At 38.5% G+C, this 20,242-nt stretch overlaps 1 protein-coding gene across 1 annotated transcript in view; it reads left to right on the top strand.

Annotated features, from left to right (window-relative positions):
- Positions 1–3,504: 3,504 nt before the first annotated feature.
- RNF11 (ring finger protein 11) overlaps positions 3,505–20,242 on the top strand; it is a 40,945-nt gene continuing 24,207 nt past the window's right edge. Inside the window, exon 1 of the mRNA XM_040231200.1 lies at positions 3,505–4,136. Within this exon, the coding sequence (XP_040087134.1) occupies positions 4,014–4,136 (123 nt within the window). The 5' untranslated portion in view covers positions 3,505–4,013. The remainder of the gene's footprint in view (positions 4,137–20,242) is intronic.

The following is a 20,242-nucleotide window of genomic DNA, read 5'->3' as shown; positions in this document are numbered from 1 at the left end:
ACGGGTATATGGTAAATCTCTGTACCTTCTGCTCAGTTTTTTGATGTGAACCTAAAACTGGTCTAAAAAAATTGTTATTAAAAAAAAAATCTGGCTCAACAGAAGATACTAGATTTTCGTATCTGATTCTGCATTAGATATCCTGGTCAGAGAAAACAAGAATCAGACAAAGCAGTGAAGGCATATTTTATTCAGTACCTGTTGCAATAGGAGACAAGAGACTCAGTATAGAATTAGACTTCACTCTATATTATACAAAAAGGACAAATGGGAATTTGTGGGCAAGGAAAAGGGTGGGAGACAGTGGATGGAAAATTACAGAGGAAATATCAGGGATAAAAGAGAATTCTGGCTAAAAACATTGATAGGATTTCTGCTAAAGGCAGGCCAAGGTGGTCAGATACAAAGGGAGAGGGACTCTGGCTAAACTAATTCAACTAGATTCTTGCTAAAACTGAAATAAGTAGGTCAAGCATAAAGCCCAAAGTTAGAGCCTTGAGGGCTTAGAGGAGCCTGACTAGAGCTGGGTCTAGAAGAGTCTTTGTCACTTCAATAGTGTTGGTTACTTTTTTTATTTAAAATTGTTTTGTGATTAGATCACCCTTTCTGGTATACAGGACACTTCCCAAATGTTCCCTTCTAAAACTAGATTAGGAAGAAAGATCATTGAATAGTACTTCCTTACAAAAGTACACATGGATGCTAAAGGCATTGAAGATAAGTCTTCTCCCATTCTCTTGTTTTTATACACTGAGAAAAGACTATCAGAACGAAAAATGACATAGTTCCCTCTCCCAACCTAATAGAGGCAACTGGTATATAATTTAAATACTGGCTTTACCCCCTGAGTAGCCATGTGAAGCCATATTTCTATTCCTGTAAAACAGGAATGTTAACATCAACCTTTCAAGACTCAGGCTAATAAATGGAAGTTATGGTTTCATTCATTCTTACATATATATTCAGATATATACACATCTGTGTATATACATAGAAATTATGTTAAACTATTCACATAAATAGATATATAGAGTATAATATAGTAATGGATCCCATTTATTTTATATTTTTACATATATTTCAACTAAATGAAATCAAGGGCAGCTGTATGAAGAAAGTAGCATCTAAGGATTCTAATCCATCTTAAAAGATAGTTGGATTTCAACAAAAGGGAACAGCATGGCAAGGGATCAGAAATGGAAAAGCATAGTGAAAATTGGGGGCATAGAAAAATAGGGCATAGGGTAAGTATTATGATGTGGCTGGAGTATAGGATGCCTGGTTGGAGTCAAGAGTCATATAGGCGGGATGGGGAAGGAGGTGGGAGGGAGTTTCAAGAGGGAGGTGACTTATGTATACCTATGGCTGATTAATGTTGATGTTTGGCAGAAACCAACACAATTCTATAAAGCAATTATCCTTCAATTAAAAAATAAATTTAAAATTAAAAAAGTCACATTGGAGATCAGGATGGGACCAAATGGTTCAAGGCCTTAATGTCATGCTAAATTTCTGAACCACAAGTCTATGAACGCTCTCTGATCACATTCTTCATGACAGTAGTGTGGAGAATGTATAGATGGTGCAGAGGCAAGGGCTTCATTAAGAAGTTGTCACAACAGTTCAGAGGGGACCAGGAAAATGGCAATAAGAGGAAAGAGGAAAATACCTGAAAATTTCTTTCCAAATGATCCAATAATTTTATTTGTCCAAGCCACAGAATTAAGCAATGATTCTTGGGGATGTGTGAAAGATTCTGATAACAAACATGGCGTTACAGATACACCTATTCAGGTGGGAGCCACTAACAGGAAGAAAGGTAAGTCTTGGCAAAGAGGGAAAATAGCAAAATGGTTACATTTAATGTGTGATATGAGTATATTCAAATAAAATATGTGATTTTGCAGAACAGGGACTTCAAAGTTACAGCATTTAGGACATGTCATTTTAACACAGTTCTACTTCCAAGAATCCTTTCTGATCCTCACCCAATGCTCTAATTACTCCCTCCTGTGCCCTCTAGAGGAGAAGGCAATGGCACCCTACTCCAGTACTCTTGCCTGGGAAATCCCAGGGACAGAGAGAGGAGCCTGGTGGGCTGCCGTCTATGGGGTCGCACAGAGTCGGACAAGACTGACGCGACTTAGCAGCAGCAGCAGCAGCAGCAGCAGTGCCCTAGAGGGGCACTGTCCTGGGGGTGGCAGAAGACCTCACTGTTTACATATCTTCCTAGCTGGATTCTGGGCTCTATCAAGAATAAGCCAGATTTCCTTAGTGCCTAATATACAGTCTAGTGGAAAAAAAAAAAATTAGTAAATGAAGAATGAAAAAAAGACAATCAAGACCCTCTTTTCCTCTCGTTGAATGAATATTAGAGCATTCTCATCTTTCATATTTCCTCCCTCTACATACATTGCCTCTTGAACTCTTTGTTATTTTGGTTAAGAAGAAAGGCTATTCTGCCTCAGGCAATGTGCCAGGTCTTTGTACAGAGGAGGGGCAGATTCAGCTTGATCTGGCTGTGACAGAGACTCACAGGGACTCAGGAACTGAGTGCTCAGGGACTGTGAGCACAGAGGAGGTAACTAACCCAGACAGGAGGGTTAGAGGACAGGCTTCCCAGTGGAATCAAAGTTGAGTCCAGGAAGGACAAGTGGGGATATAGTTTGATGGAAGGTATAAGCTCAGGAGTGGGGAGAAGTGAGTTTATGTCAGAGAAACATTATGGGTAAAGACCTCAGCCAGAGGGAATAGTCTTCTAGATAACTGAAAACTATTTAGACATCCTAAAGTTTAGAATATGTGAGGGAACAAGGCCACAAATGAGACTGGGGAGGTAGCCAGAATTGTAAACCATTTAAGAATTAATATTTCAGTCATAACAGTATTGGGAAGTTTTTAATGAATGTTTTAAAAGGCTTAAATTCCTCCTACAGGAATGACCTGATCAGATTTACATTTTAAAAAGATAACTGTACAAATAGTAAATTGAATGGGGGCAATGGCGAACGCAGGGGAAATAGTTCAAAGTATTACAGCAGAGAAATGACGGTAGCTTGTACTATGGTGGTAAGAATAGAAATAAATAGAATAATCGGTAGAAGAATTCTTCTGACTGTGATGTAGGAGGATTGCAAAATGACTGGGGAGGTAGTGAGTTTGGACTTTATTCCGAAGGGATAGACCCTTTAATATTTTAGTCATGGGAGTAATCCATTCAGATATGGGTTTTAAAATGGATTACTGGGCAGAAGGTGGCCAGAAGACTGTTAAAACAACGCACAGGTAAGAGCTGAGACAAGCGAAGAGGGAGCAGTGCGCGTGGGGAGGAACCGAAGACCCAAAAGAGGTGTCGGAATCGCGTCCCAGGCTGTCAGAGAAGCAGAAACTGACGCAGCCCCAGAAACAGCTGCTGGGGACGGGGGAGGGGCGGGGGGGCGGCCAAGGAGCCGGGAGCACAGCCGGAGCTACCCACGCCTCCCGGCGCCGGGGGCGGGACCAGGGCACGCACGGCGGCGTGACGCAGGGCCGCAGCTGGCCTCGTTCTGGCCGCCGCCGCCGCTGCGAAGCGGAGTAGGATGAGGCCCGCGGCTGCGGCTCCGGCGTCGGCGGGGCCAGCAGCAGCAGCTGAGGCAGCAGCTGAGGGAGCCGCGACGGCTGCGCCCCCCCCTCCTGACCTGGATTAGGCCCAGCAGCTCCGTGGCCGCCGCCGCCCCGCGGGGGGGCGGGGTGGGGAAGTGCTTCGTCTCCCCGCCCCCCCCCCCCACTGCCGCCGCCTCAGAGGAGGCAACCGCCGCGACCCCGGGAAACCCGCGGCCCAGCCTTAAGCCCCCAGCCCCAGGGACTGGCATGAGCTGCCCTTCGGCGGCGCCGGGGGCCGGGGGAGCCGCTGCCGCCTGAACCCCGGCCTGCCGCCCGACCCCACCTCGCTGACCGAGGCTGACCGCGGAGCGTGCGAACGACCCCGCCACTGCTTTCTTCCTCCCCCAGATCACACACCCCAGCCCCAGAAGATGGGGAACTGCCTCAAGTCCCCCACTTCGGATGACATCTCCCTGCTTCACGAGTCTCAGTCCGACCGGGCCAGCTTTGGCGAGGGGACGGAGCCGGATCAGGAGCCGCCGCCGCCATATCAGGTAGGGGAGGGTGTGTGTTGGGGAAGGGGGGTGCGAGGAGTAGAGGCGGCTCTGGCGGAGATTGTGGGGGCTTCGGGGCTGTCTGTCACTGCCCCTGGCCTCGGCAACACCCGGCCGGAGAGGCACTGGACCCCCTTAGGGCTGGGTTTAAGTGTGATTGCTCCCATCGTCAGTGTAGGGGGAATCCTTCACCTCCCTTCGAGCAGTATGGGGATGGTACTTCTGTCCTTGAGTTCTGGGATTCGAGTGTGTGATCATATCCCCTTGACCAGTGACTGGTGGCTAAATTGTGGAGTTTGGAAGTGATATTTTCATGCCTTTATATGTGAATTGTGAGGTTCGAAGATGATTTCCTCATCACCGGCTGGATTATGGGTTCTGGATAAGTGGTTAACCTCCCCCCACTACCCCACCCCGCCACACATACATCCCATTTATACTTTCAAGTGTGATCCTCCTCTCCTCCCTCTCGTCTGTCTGTATTCATTGAATTTAGTAGGCGTTCATTTCTTCTGTGCTTGGGAGATTTTCAAGTAGTGATTTTGGTTCCAGCAACATGGAGTTGCTTCTTTACATATATATGTATACATATATATATATGTGTGTGTGTTTATACTAATTGTAGGACTCAACTTAGCGACAGAACAGCAACAACAGTATTAATTCTGAACCCCTCCTCTTTTTGCTCCACCCCTGTGACACACCTTTTAAACGCGCTGATCTAGAGAACTTGATTATCTTGAACTTTGGAAACCTTTAAACCTTACTTGAGAAATACCTTCTGTTACTCATGGTTCTCCCTGTGTATCAAAGACTTGTCTTCTAAATGACTTCACTGCTTTTTGTACAGCAATCAGCAGCTCCAGATGTCTTTACACGATTTGTAAAGAGCTGAAGACCTCTTTAGAAAACTCAAAATAGATAGGTAGATGTTATAATCCATAATATATGTATAAACCTTTCCTCTACTTTTTCAAGATGATGATTAAAAACTTTACCAGAAGGACTTGGATAGTTAAGTGGCTTAATTTTTTTCCTGATTGGGGTTTAATTTTCTAACTGGGCAGTCTCCTTTGTTGTTTCATGTGGTGACATCATTATCTAGTGTTATTCTTTTCTCATTCCTATGTTAATCATTGTCTCACCACACCAGAAAAACCTGATCACAAATGCTGGTTTTCTGAATAAAACCCATCAGGGGCCTTTCATATATGCTGGTAAAGTCCAGTCTTTTCATGTGGCTTACTGAAGACTCCATGATTTATCCCTCACATTCATATTCCAGGCCTGTCAAACACAACAGCTTATTCACACCTCTCTGCCTTAGCTCTAGTTGCTCTCTCTGGAACCCTTCCCCCAAGGTCAGCAGGTGAGCGTGTAATCCTCTTTGAGGACTCAGCTGAGCTGTATCTGAAGTTCCTAAATTCCCCTCCCTTTCTCCCTGAATCAATCACTCCCATGAAGGAAGTGCCCGCACTTTCAGAAGCAATGCATATAACACTTATATGTTGACCTTGTTAAGTTAGATGTGTGTCTCATTCTTGAGGCATTTCCCTCCTTCTCCAGTATAAGCTGAATGCAGGTAGGAACTCTGTTTCCTGTTTGTTGTATCCACATCTGGCTTCATAGTAGTTGCTCAGTAACTGGAATAAGGGAAAACTCTAAGCCCTTGAGAACAGGGACTATGGCCAGTGCTTAGTGCAGTTTCTGGCACATAAACACTTAAATGTTGAGTGAATTAATGAATTTAAATGGAGTATTGTTATGTAAGTTTACTCACCCATTTCTTCCAAAGAGTTGTCACAGAAGTCTCTTTAAAAATCCAAACCAAATCTAAGTGCTTTCCTGAATTTTTGAAGCAAGTAAATTGTTTCACTCTAACTTTCCTTCAAATTTCAGTCTTGATTTCCTTCATAAATGTTTATAGGACAATGTGCTTATTTCCATTTCATGAAAATTTTTTAGAGGTATGAGTTTTTATTTCAGAATCTCCTATATTTCTTAGTCCTCTTCTAAGCAAGTAAAATATCTTCAACTTACTGTACTTTCTCTTAAATACATGTATATCTTATACGTTGTTAAGAATAACTTCTTTAGAATTTATGGAGATTGTATTCAATATTTGCCTTTTCCAGGAGGATAAGATAATAAAGAGAGGGATTTTTTTGGTATCAGGTAGAAAGGTCTTTTTGAAATACGTTATTTGTGACAGTGGGAGTTTTTCGTGGTTTCCTTTTCCTGAAATGAACAACCCAGATACTGATAGGCAACTTTGGTATCAATTTGAAGAAAGTAATTTCTTCAAAGATAAAAGTATAAAAAGAGAAACTTTTGTAAAAATTTGTCTTACCTGAAGGAACTGAAATGTTTTAGGAATGTAAAATGTGTTAGGAATGTAAAATTCAGATTGTCTGAGAAACACCAATCCAAGATAAATAATTTATACTTTTAATGAACAGAAGTAACTTATTTTTTCTTCAAAAATAGTATATAATTGACAGCTATAGAAATACTGGCTTATTTCTTTAAAGAGTAGTTTCAGCTACAAAAGGATGTTTTAAAAATTCAGAGAATAACTGATTGTAAAGGGACACATTTGGTATTCTGCAGTGAGTAGTTAAAAGATGTGTGTACATATATATGCCAAGAGCTCTATAATAAACTTCAATAAGATCCAATTATTTCCTATTAGCAGGATCTGAGATTTGTTTTATCTATTTATGCTTGAAAGTGAGCATAAATAAACTGTGGTCAAGTTTATGGAAAATACATATTTCTCTCCTGGGTTTCTTTTGTAGCCTCCTCACTGGTCTCACTCCTTTAATCTATCATCCAGATTGTTTCTGGTAAAATAGATCATGACACTCTACCAAACTTTCTGTGAATCCTCATTTCATTCAAAGTAAAATCCAGATTCCTTAGTGTCCCATAAACCCTACATGATCTGTACTCTCTGCCCGCATACATAGCTCTCTTTATACTTGCTACTACTCTACCTGTGCTGGCTTCTCTTTAACCTCTCTGGCCTCTTTGTTCTAGGATACACCAGAACCTTTGCTCTGGTTGATTCTGTGCCTTGAGTACTTTTCCCTCAGGTATCATCATGGCTGACTCCCTTCCTTTCAAGTTTTTACTCAAATTGTGACACCTTCTTAAATCGTCTCTGACTACCCTATTTAAAATTGCATTTACCTTAGCTCTCTGCTAAGCTTACCTTGTTCTGTTATTTTCCCATAGCATTTATCATTTTCTAACATTATTTATTATTATCTGTTTCTCCTGCTGGTGGTAAACTCCATGAAGAAAAGGGAGTGTTAAAAAAAAATTGTGGTTTCCCAAGTGCCTAGAATAGTGCCGGGACATAATAGGCACTCAGTTACTGGTTGAAGACTGGATTTCCTTTAAATGAATTAATATATTTATTTTGAGGCAAATCCAACTGAATGTCTTATAAAAATTATGCATATTCCTAGTGCCTTTTTCCTTTATTGTGGGTCATTTTTAAGAAATCAATCCTAAAAATCTAATCCCAATAATACTAAATATAGTAATTGGTTTAAAATAATCATTGATAAAATAGTGTAATTTTTTTCAACCCTTTGTAATCTTAACAAAATGTTTATGAGAAAGAACGTGAATCCTTGTCCTTAAAGAAATCTGAGATAAGAGGTTAGAGCTGTTCTTGAATTAGAAGATAAAAAACAAGAAATTTGACATACCATGTGCTCTTTAAGGAAGGAATTTTTAAAAAGAATACAAAGGAAATCTACCCATCAAGGACAGTCTTAGAAGGGTTGTTAGAGGGAAGATAAGTCATGAAAGGCTGAGGAAAGGGCCAGGTAAGATAGCCCAGCCTTGGAAGGTGTAAGTGAACTAATTGAAAAACCATTAGTCACTCAAAGACCCCCATTCCTCTGCAGAAAAGCTCTTTACAGTATTTTTATCTGAATAGGTATATATTTGCACAAAGTGGTATCTCTCAGTTTTGCATCAGTTGTATGTTCAGTAGTTTGAGATTTACTGATCTCTTACTTCTGCCCTGCACTTTGTGATTAATACATTTGAGATTTTGAAATCAGAAGAAAAATTATAATACAGCACTGAGTGCAGTTGTAGCTCTGGTTTTGGAGTCAGATGGGTCTGACTACATATCCTGGTTGTTACTTATATGTAGACTATGAATAGGGTTTATCAGATTATGTTACGTCTTGAGGAACTTCTTTCACAAATAACAAACATAACATTTTGGATATTTCAAACTGACTGAAAGTTGTTTTTTTAAGGCGTGGTCTCTCCTTTATTCTCTCTCGTTTAAAAATCTAGACTAAGAAAATACTTATTTTTAAGCTTTCGAACCTGTAATAAATAATACCTTGTTTTTTTGATATCTTTATGAAGTTCAGGTAATTAAGGTTTTGAGGTGTTTTTTTGGTATTATTATTATTTTTAATGTACTAGTGTTTTGTTTACCATTTTGCTGAAAATTACCTCAATGTATCTCACATATCTTACTCTTAATAAACAAATTGTTTAACATATCTTACTCTTACTAATCGAATTGTTTGTGAGATTTTATCCCTCCCCTCTTAAAGTTCTACCTTTTCATTGAGGTGCAGATCAACTCCAACCTCTTTAATAAAGCTTCCACTTTCATTTTTCCCCTCTCTTGATTTCTTCCATTACAGTACTTTTTCTGTGTAAAATTTATCTGGAAATCATATATTACCTTATCAATTAGTTCTTGATGCTTTAACATTTATTATTTTTCCAGATCACAATTTTCTTAAAAGTGAGAATGATGTGTTCAGATTTTAAAAGTTTCTTGGTAGAGGAGAATGGCACCTTACACATCATAGACCTAGAACTCTGCCTTCTCCCTCTTACACCGTCACCACTGCAACTGAAGTCGTCATGACCTCTCACAATTTGATGTTTAATGTCTGCTCTTCTCCCCATTCATTTCATCCCTTCTTATTCAGTAGATTCTGTCCAAATCAGATTCCCTTGCCTCTTAGTCCTTAATGATTCTTCATGACTCATCACTAAAGACCTATCTTAGCATTCAGAGTTATAATCTGACTTCTTTTATACTTTCCCAGCTTTTTGTAGTCTCATGAAATTACAGGTGGCACAGTGGCAGAGAAACTGCCTGCCAGTGCAGGAGATGCAAGAGATGAGGGTTCAGTCTCTGGGTTGGGAAGATCGCCTGGAGAAGGAAGTGGCAACCCACTACAGTTTGGTTTTTTTGTTTTGTTTTGTTTTTGGAAAGGAAAGTTTGCTTTATTTCAGGTGCTGGTGTCTGGGGAGGTAGGGTGGCAGACATCTTTTCAAAGGCCAACTGCCCCCCGCCACACACACACAACTCTCTAGTCTCTTGCTGGAAAATTCTATGGACAGAGGAGCCTGGTGGGCTACAGTCGATGAAGTCTTCAAAGAGACACAACTGAGTGACTGAACACACACACGTACGCACATAAAATCTGTACTCTAGTCAGACTGACATTTGCTATATAATCTTTTGGGTTGGTCAAAAAATTCATTCGGGTTTTTGAATGATCTTACAGAGAAATGCGAATGAACTTTTTCGTCAAACCAGTATATATGTATGCCTTCTGGTTCCCAGCCTCTGCCTTTGCTCATTGCCCAGAATACCCCTCTTAATCATTCCCAGTGTAAATTTTAGTTTGCAGTGTCCAGCTCAAATGTTAGAAGTCCTTTTCTGATCTCCCCCAACATGAATACCTTCTTAATCTGAACTCACTTAGCACTTGTTTACCTTTCTTAGGACACTTTACCTTTCCTATTTGATTTTAATTCTTTATAACAATGTTACATCTCCCCTTCCAGAATCCAAGTCTGATGATTCATCTTCGCATGGCTAGAACTATTTTCACATAGCAGACACTCAAATACTTGAATAAATGTGAAAATCGGTTACTGTGTTTTTCTGTGAATGTGAAGTTTTATGGTTGTTGACTTCTGTGTAAATTGTTCCCAGAATCCTGTGCTTTAGTGTTTGGCTTTGGTACTTTAGAGGGTTCTGCTATTTTTCTGTCCCATGTTAACTGTTTTATCTGACTATATTCAGTTCTGTCCCATCACTTCTAATTTATAAAGTGCATAAGCTTTGGGAAAGTTAATCTCTTTACATTTTTTTTTTTCCTTTGAGTTTGGTCTGTGTTCAGCTTGCCTCATCCTTCTTTTTTTTAAATAAGCAATTTACTTGTAACCATTGTTGCAGGAATTTTGTCTGTGCATGATCTCCCACTCTGGATGTCCTTTAATTAAGGCTGATTCTTTGCCATTAAGAATGTATGAGCACCTTTAAGATTAGGACAGTTTGTGTTAGAGTTTAATTCTAGGACTAATTACAGGGTAACTTGAGAAGATAGGGGTAATGAGTACTTGGTACAGAAGATCTGAGAACTTGACTTTCTTAAAATATTTTTTAGTTGGTACTTTCTGGTATATATATTTTTTGTAAAATTTTGATCTTTAAAAAATTCTTAATACTTAAGATAGGTTAGATTTTTTTTTTAATGATCTTAATTTTATTTGGTTCCTTCTACATAGTATAAGTGTCACAGACTGGCTACTCCAGGTTCTCCCTGCCTTTTTTCTTCAACTTACACCACTACTTTTTTGTCTTCACTGTCTCAGCCAACTTCAGAACTTGTAGAAATGAGGAAGGGAGTGGAAAGAGGATGATGTAAATAAATACAATTTAATTTGGATGTTATATTTCTTTGTCATCTTGCCCCAAGCCATTTCTGAATATAATTATCCTCTATGTATTACCTTTCTTAAAGCAAAGAGTTAGGGATGATATAAAGAGTTAGGGGTGCTGTGTTTCTGTCCTGTGTCATAAGACTGTAACAAATTCCCAGAGATTGATTACTTGTCAGTAACTTTTAATATTGAATTTAACAAATACTTATGATATTGTTAACCTGCTCAATATTCAAGATTTTTGCACTTGTGATATAAATGAAATTAAGAGTGAGATGGTAAAAATACCAAAGACAGAGTGGAAATATAAGTGCAAGATGTGAGGAAAAGCAAGCATATAGATAGGCAAAGTGAATGTGTTTTTAATGGCAGAAGAGATTGCTACATGCAATTGAAAAGTAAAGTGATAAGGGAGAACTAAATATATTTTCTGCTCTTGGGGAATCTCGCTGACCTTTTGGTTTTGATATTCAGTTTGACTTTGTGGTATGTTGCTTTTGAAGTCTTTGAAGAGTTCCTTTTTGTAACCAATTAAAAATATTTTGAGTTCATTTTACTGTGAATGCACATATACCTATCTTTTAATTAAATAGCAAACCTGGAGTGTGTTCCCAAGGGCAGTTGAAGCAATTAATCTTATTACTTAATCCAGAGAGCGTACAATAAGGTAAATAAGGGATCTGAAAGTATGGGAATGAAGAAAGCGATCCTCCAGATATATTCGTTCCTAAATTTATTAAAACTTTTTGAATTCTTATAAAGCTAACTGACTTTAAGAAGAATGAGACTTTTATAATTGTTCTAGTTAAATTGCACATAATTTTGTATAACAATTTAATTATTATATTTGAGGAAAAAAGCAGTTTACCATAAACTGAGTAGCAAGGCTTTAAGGTTAAAAACCAAGACACTTGATACCTCACTTCTTCTCGCAGTCTGTAGTTGTGTGTTGGGCACCAAGACAAAAGGAAAAATGAGTTCTTTACCCCTAAAGAGCTACTGCTTTAAGGAGACAAGATTACTGTATATACATGAAGCATTTATTCAGTGTGAAACAGTATAATCAAGTATTAAATTGTTTCAGACTTTTTAAGTTGGAGGATCAATTTATAATATAGGGCAGTGAATCACAAAATAACTCTTTAGCTTCTGAAGATATCGAATGATGACCATCAGTATGAAAAATGAATAAAAGAGAAGAACTGCCCTGATTAAACTATGAGTTGGGGAGCTTGGAGCCAGAAGAATAATCTGTAGGTGGTGAGCATGAATTTAGAGGGAGGTGTGTAGTCTTGTACAGTTAAAGTATAATATGTGTGTGTAAAACCTTTTTATTGTTTATATATAATACAATAAAGACTATATCTTTAATAGTGTAAATAACAATCCCTAGTAACCTAGTGAACTTGCATTGCAGGCAACTTCCTTACCATCTGAGCCACCAGGGAAGCCCTTACGTATTATAGCCACCCTCAGTATGTAGCCAGTATCCAGCCCCCAAAAGGCTCCCTCATATCCCTCCAACATACAATGCCCCTTCTCCAAAGGTAGCCACTCTTGTGCCCTCTTAACACCTTATATTGTTTTTACCCAATTTTGAACTTAAATAATTTGTTCAGTGAAATTCAGTTATGTTGTTTCATATTCGTGGGAGCAGCTCATTATTTTTCGTTACTGTACAGGATTCAGTTGAATAAATACACTTTTTTAAATGTAGATAATTTTTTTTTAAATCTTCATTGAATTTGTTACAATATTCCTTCTGTTTTTTTATATTTCGGTTTTTTTGGCCCCAAGGCATGTGGAATTATAGCTCCCTGACCGGGCATTGAACCCATTGGAAGGTAAAGTCTTAACCATTGGACCACCAGAAAGTGAAAGTTGCTCAGTTGTGTCCGACTCTTTGCAACCCCATGGACTTTACAGTCCATGGAATTCTCCAGGCCAGAATACTGGAGTGGGTAGCCTTTCCCTTCTCCAGGGGATCTTCCCAACCCAGGGATCGAACCCAGATCTCCCGCATTGCAGGCAGATTTTTTACCAGCTGAGCCACCAGGGAAGTCCCTAAATATACTTTAAAAGTCCATGTTACTATTTGATGTATATTTGGGTTGTGTTAGTTTTTGTCTGTATGAATGTGCTATGAACATGTTTTTTAAATATACATAAATACCTCTTTGTATATATTCAGGAGTAGAAATGTTGGGTATTGGAACAGATATGAATTTAGTTTCTCCCACAATATTGTGTTATAGAAATTTCAAAAATAAAAAGAAGTTGACAGAATTGTTTGGACACCCATATTCCTTCCACTTAGTCTGTAGTTAACATTTTGCTGAATTTGTTTTAACATACATCCAACCCCTTTATCAATCCATCCTATTTAGGGATGCATTTTAAAATAAGTTGCCAAAGTGGTTTCACCAGTTTACACTCCTATCAGCTGTGTATGCTCTACATCCTTACCAACACTTGGTATTGTCAGTCAGGCTTTTTTTTTGGAGTTAATAAGTCTGTAGAAGTGTTTCAGTGTAGTTTTAATTTGTATTTCCCCAATGAGAAGTGCAGGCTTCCCTGGTGGCTCAATGATAAAGAATTCGCCTGCCAATGAATGTCTTCCCTAACCCCTGGAGAAGGAAGTGGCAACCCAGTCCGGTATTCTTGCCTGGGAAATCCCAGGGACAGAGGAGCCTGGAGAGATAGAGTCCGTGGGGTTGCAAAGAGTCAAACATGACTTAGCTCCTAAACAACATGAGAAGTGCATACCAATATGCATATTAATATGTGGTCTTTTGTTGCTGGCCTCTTACTTACTGTTTTCAAGATTCATCTATATGAATCCTGTGGTATATATGAGAACTTCATTCCTCTTTATTGTGAAGTACTTTATTGCATGGATCAACCACATTTTGTTTAGCCATTCATCATTGATGAATGTTTGCACTTCCATTTTTTGGCTCTTATGAATGCTTTTATAAACGTTTGAATTAAAGTTTTTATACAGATATGTCTTTATATCTCTTGGTTTATACACTTCGTAGTAGAATTGCTGTGTCATATAATTCCATGTTTAACCTTTTGAGGGACTGCCAGACTTTTCCTGAACACTTGTAGTATGGTTTTACATTCCCACCAGCAGTGTACAAGGGTTCCAATTTCTGCACATCAGCACCAAAACTTGTTATCTGCTTTTTGCTTTGTTTTTAAATGGCTACTCTAATGACTATGAAGTGATATCTCATTGTGGTTTTGCTTCCATTTCTGTAAAAGCTAATATTGAGCATCTTTTTGTATGCTTCTAGGCCATTTGTATATCTTTGGAGAAATGTCTATTCAGATCCTTTATCCATTTTTAATCAGATTGTCTTTATTATTGAGTTGTCAAGAGTTCTTTATGTATTCTGATCCCTTGTCAGATATGAGATTGCAAGTTTTATCCTGTTTTGTGGATTGTCTTTTCACTTTTTTTAAAATTAATGTTTATTGGAGTATAGTTGATTTACAATGTTGTGTTAGTTTCTGCTGTACAGCAAAGTGAATCAGTCACACACATACATACATTCACTCTTTTTTAGATACTTTTCCCATAGAGGTTGTTACAGAGTATTTTGTAGAGTTCTCTGTGCTGTACAGTAGGTCCTTAGTAATTATCTATTTTATGTATAGTAGTGTGTATATGTCAATTCCAATTTCCAAATTTATCCCTTCCCCCACTTCTCCCTTGGTAGCCATAAGTTTGTTTTTTTTACATCTGTGAGTCTGTTTCTGTTTTGTAAATAAGTTCATTTGTACCATGTTATTTTTATATTCCACATATAAGCAATACCATATGCTATTTTGGCTTCCATTACTCAGTATGACCATCTCTAGGTCCATCCATGTTGCTGCAATGGTATTATTTTCATTCTTCTTTATGACTGAGTAATATTCCATGGTATGCATATACCACTTCTTTATCCATTCTTTTGTCCATAGACATTTAGTTTGCTTCCATGTCCTGGCTATGTAAGTAGTGCTACAGTAAATGTTGAGTGCATGTATCTTTCTGAACTATGATTTCTCCAGACATATACAATATGATTGTGGGATCATGTGGTAGCTCTATTTTTAGTCAAGGAACCTTATTCAGTTGTCCACAGTGGCTTTATCAATGTACATGCCCACCAACAGTACAGGAAGCTCCCTTTTCTCCATACTCACTCCGGAATTTATCGTTTGTAGGGTTTTTTGATGATGTCCATTCTGATCGATGTGAGGTGATACCTCATTGAAGTTTTGATTTGCATTTCTCTAATAGAGGTGTTGAGCATCTTTTCATGTACTTTTTGCCATCTCTGTGTCTTCTTTGGAGAAATGTCTATTTAGATCTCTGCCTATTATTTTATTTTATTTTTTTAATTGAACTGCATGAGCTGTTTGTGTATGTGTATATATATATATATATAGGAGATTAATCCCTTGTTGATCACTTCACTTCCAAATATTTTCTCCCTTTCTGTAGGTTATCTTTTCACTGTGGTCTTTCTTGATGGTATTACTTGAGCACAAAAATTGCTAATTCTGATACAGTCCAGTTTATTTTTTCTTTTGTCACTTGAGCTTTTGGTGTTGTCTGAGCAAGTTTTGCCTAACCCAGGTTCAAAAAGATTTATTCCTGTGTTTCAAGAGTCAATTTTTGTGTACAGTTTAAGGAAAGCCCAAATTTATTACTTTACATGGGAGAAATATCAATAACCTCAGATATGCAGATGACACCACCCTGATGGCACAAAGTGAAGAGGAACTAAAAAGCCTCTTGATGAAAGTGAAAGAAGAGAGTGAAAAAGTTGGCTTAAAACTCAACATTCAGAAAACGAAGATCATGGCATCTGGTCCCATCACTTCATGGGAAATAGATGGGGAAACAGTGGAAACAGTGTCAGACTTTATTTTGGGGGGCTCCAAAATCACTGCAGATGGTGATTGCAGCCATGAAATTAAAAGACGCTTACTCCTTGGAAGAAAAGTTATGACCAACCTAGATAGCATATTGAAAAGCAGAGACATTACTTTGCCAACAAAGGTCCGTCTAGTCATGGCTATGGTTTTTCCAGTGGTTGTGTATAGATGTGAGAGTTGGACTGTGAAGAAAGCTTGAGCACCGAAGAATTGATGCCTTTGAACTGTGGTGTTGGAGAAGACTCTTGAGAGTCCCTTGGACTGCAAGGAGATCCAACCAGTCCATTCTAAAGGAGATCAGCCCTGGGATTTCTTTGGAGGGAATGATGCCAAAGCTGAAACTCCAGTACTTTGGCCACCTCATGCGAAGAGTTGACTCATTGGAAAAGACTCTGATGCTGGGAGGGATTGGGGGCAGGAGGAGAAGGGGACAACAGAGGATGAGATGGCTGGATGGCATCACTGACTCGATGGACGTGAGTCTGAGTGAACTCCGGGAGATGGTGATGGACAGGGAGGCCTGGCGTGCTGCGATTCATGGGGTCGCAAAGAGTCATACGACTGAGCGACTGAACTGACTGACTGACTGATGGACTATCCTGTTAGAGCACCACTTTTTGAATACTGTTTCCCCATTGTTGTGCCCCAAATCAATTGTCTGTAAGTGTTAAGGGTTTATTTCTGGACTCTTCTGTTATATCCACTGATTTTATATGTCTGTTCTTAATGCTAGGCCTACACTAGTTTTGCAGTAAGTTTTGAAATCAGGAAATGTGAATCTTCAAACTTTGTTCTTATTATTCAACTTTGTTTTGGCTATTCTTAGTCCCTTGTAGTTCTATATCACTGTCAATTTCTGAAAATAAGCCAGCTGGGATTTTGATTGGGCCACATTTAATTTTTTTTTAAATGAACCTACCCTAAAACATCATTATTATCCAAAATCCATAGTTTACATGAAGGTTCACTCTTGGTGTTGTACATTGCATGAGTTTGGACAAATGTACAGTGACATGGCTCTTTCATTATAGTATCATACAGGATATTTGTCCTGCCTAAAAAATCCTCTGTTTCACATAGTCATCCCTTCCTTCTAACCCCTGGCAACCACTGATCCTTTACTGTCTCCATAGGGTTTTTTTTGTCTTTTCAAGAATGTCTTATATTTAGAATCAAATAGAATGTAGCCTTTTCACATTGACTTCTTATATTTTGTCATATGCAGTCAAGGTTCCTCCATGTCTATCCATGGCTTAATAGATCATTTCTTTTTAGCACTGTATTCCATTGCCTTGATATATTACAGTTTATTTACATAAAGGTTATGATTAAAGCTGATGTTAAATCCAAGTGTAGGTTTTTTGGGTGGATGTAAGTTTTCAACTCCTTTAGGGTAAATACCAAAGGAGCACAATTGCTGGATTGTATAAGAGTATGTTTAGTTTTGTAAGAAGCCACCAAACTGTCTCTCAAAGTGGCTGTACCATTTGCATTCCCACCAGCAGTGAATGAGATTTCTTGTTGTTCTGTCCATATCCTCACCAGCATTTGATATTGTCAAGTGTTTTAGGTTTTCACCATTCTAATAGGTGTGTAGTGATATTTTTGTTTACTTGTATTAATTTGCAATTCCCAGTGCTTCTCAGTGTGTCCACCTCTGCCCCTTAAGGTGAAGAAAAATAGAATGCTCTGACATATATCAAAATAGTCCCTTTCCCCTTCCTCCTCTTGCGAGCATGAGGGGATTTTTCTAATAATATAATAATAATTAATAATCTAATAATAAGTGATCCTAATAGTCACTGTGAGGACCTGGTATAGCTCAGGAAGTAACACAGATTTAGTGCTGGTTCCCTTGGAGTTTATAACTCAGGCTTGTTCATACTGAACCCCCCGCAATCATACAGCTCCCAGCAGAATTATAGTTTAGGTTTTTCTACCCTAGCACTGGTTCTGCTTGCATGCTAGATCAGAAACTGGAAGTTCTTAATTTTCATAATAATTATTTGACAGTGAATGTTATTCCCATCTTATAGATGAAGAAACAGGTTTAGTTAGCTGTAGAGTTAGTCAGCTATATGAGAATTGAGTTTTAGATGGCAGAAGTAATTGCACAGTGTGGCAGTGGAATAGCAGAAGAATCAAAATAGATATAACACACTAGATTTGGCTCAAAGGCAGTCATGGGAACCTGGGAGTCCTTTCCAGTAGAGTGAATCTGTCAGAAGAATGGGATACTGGAATGAAGTGGGTTATACAGTGATATAATTGAGGTAATGAGGCTCCTTTATAATAAAGTGGGTCTTCTAAAAATATCTCATAAGTCATATAAAGGTAGGTTTTGTATAGCACAGCAGGATTGTGCTAAATTGACAGAAATGTCCCTTTGCGTAACATCTGTTTTGTCGTTTGAAAATAAACAGCACTGCCACTCAGCAAAATGCTAAAGTTAGCAAAGTATTTTTGTTGTTCCAGTGGCCTCTCTTCTGTCCTCAGCTGGTGATTCCCCTTTCATCTTTCTTTTCTCCTTTAAGTGATCAGGGGTCCCTGTCTAACCTTTCTCTCCCAAATCAAAATAAGAAATGATACATTTGCCATTAATTGATATTAAGGCACCAATTCCTGATTAAAGTTAATTATAGTATAGTATAGTATAGTTCAATCCCTGGGTCAGGAATATCCCCTGGAGGAGGGCACGGCCACCTACTCCAGTATTCTTGCCTGAAGAATCCCCATGGACAGAGGAGCCTGGTGTCCATAGGGTCGCACAGAGTCGGAAACGACAGAAGCACCTTAGCACGCATGTAACATCCATAGTACAGTGTGAATGTGTTTTATTTAGTGTTATCTCCACTAGTCATTTGTATCCTAGTTTCTTGCTTTTTATTGTGATATTTTTTAAATGTTAAAGTAATAAAAGTAGATTTGAAGTTTAAAAGGGCCCTGAAGCCATAAGACCTGATAAGTAGTCTATTCAGGGTAATGAAGGAGCAAAGAAACTTAAAAAAACAAGACTTGAAAAGATGAAATATTCAGCCTAGAGGAGTGGGATGGGGTTCGGGGTGGGAAGGAAGTTCAAGAGGGAGGGGACATACATATACTTATAGCTGGTTCTTCTTGTTGTTTGGCAGAAACCAACACAACATTGGTGAAGCAATTATCCTCCAATTAAAAATTAAATTTTTTAAAAGATGGGGTATTGAAATCACACAGGAGTGGATCCAAGTGTAGAAAATCTAACTGCAATTAGATTTAAGTGAAATTTTCCAATTCAAACAGTTTATTTTGGATAGATAAGTTTGGGATAGAAAGCCTTCTAAAATATATTTTACATTTTTAACATTTTTTTATTCCAGTACACTATCTTTGGTAACAGTGTCTTTCTAAGATTGATTCTCAGCTGAGTCAAACTTTGCAACCCACCCTTTTAATTCTTATTCCTTCCCCCATATCATAAATCACTGAAATACTGACTTCAGAGCAGATTTTCATCTCATTTTACTGATTGAAAATTATTAGAAAGATGAGTTTATGATACTCTCTAAGGAATAGAATGATGCCCAGAGTCTTCAATTATGCAGGAATATTTGTGTTACTGAGTGAAATCTATTCTACTTTTCATTCTGATAGCTGCATTTTATAATTTTTGTGGGGAGGGGCCAAAAATTTCATTTCCTTGGCACAAGTTTGCTAAAGTAAAGTTGATTTTAGCAGGAAGTCCATATACACATGAGAGTAGAGAAATAGAGAAAGGGAAGAAACCTTTAATATTGAAGTAAGCTTGTCAGGATTTCATTTTTCAAATATACCTCCCATTCCTGTTTCATTAGCTGGAATTTTCTCTTGTCCCTAGATACTGTTTCTCAAAATGCTTTGTTTCTTAAAATGTACTTTAGTTACCTAAGACTCCTTATGTATAAATTCTTAAACTCACTGTAATGTTTAGCTTGAGAAATACTTACCTTTAAATCCACAGATCCCTTTGGGGTCAAGAATAGAACTGCATTTCACTGTAACTAATTTCCTTGGTAATCTTACATATCCATTCAAAAGCAGTGTCTGAGAAGGGAACCATGACTTTCATCAGTTCGGTAAAGGTTTCCATGCCACAGAGAAGGTTAAGAATCTGTGAGAGGCAGTCTCTGAGTTGCAGATCATGAGTTCGTATCTCTGCTGCCAGAAACGGCAAAGCCTTGGGTGTTTGAACCACAGAGTTCTGCTGGTTGTGTGATATAGGTATTCAGTTAAATTTTGCTGTTGCAACACTGTTAGGTAAATTGTCAGACCTCATCTAAGATTGGGTAACATGAAGTGGAGCCATTTTTAAATGACTGAAATTCTGAAATCTATTGACAATTAAACTTGAGGTGTAATTTCTTAGTCATGGATGAAAAAATGGTATCATAGCAATACAGTAGCATCATAGTTTCAAATCGCTT

Source organism: Oryx dammah, unplaced genomic scaffold, assembly GCF_014754425.2.
Source record: "Oryx dammah isolate SB20612 unplaced genomic scaffold, SCBI_Odam_1.1 HiC_scaffold_28, whole genome shotgun sequence".
NCBI lineage: Eukaryota > Metazoa > Chordata > Mammalia > Artiodactyla > Bovidae > Oryx > Oryx dammah.
This window is presented reverse-complemented; position numbering and strand designations above follow the sequence as displayed.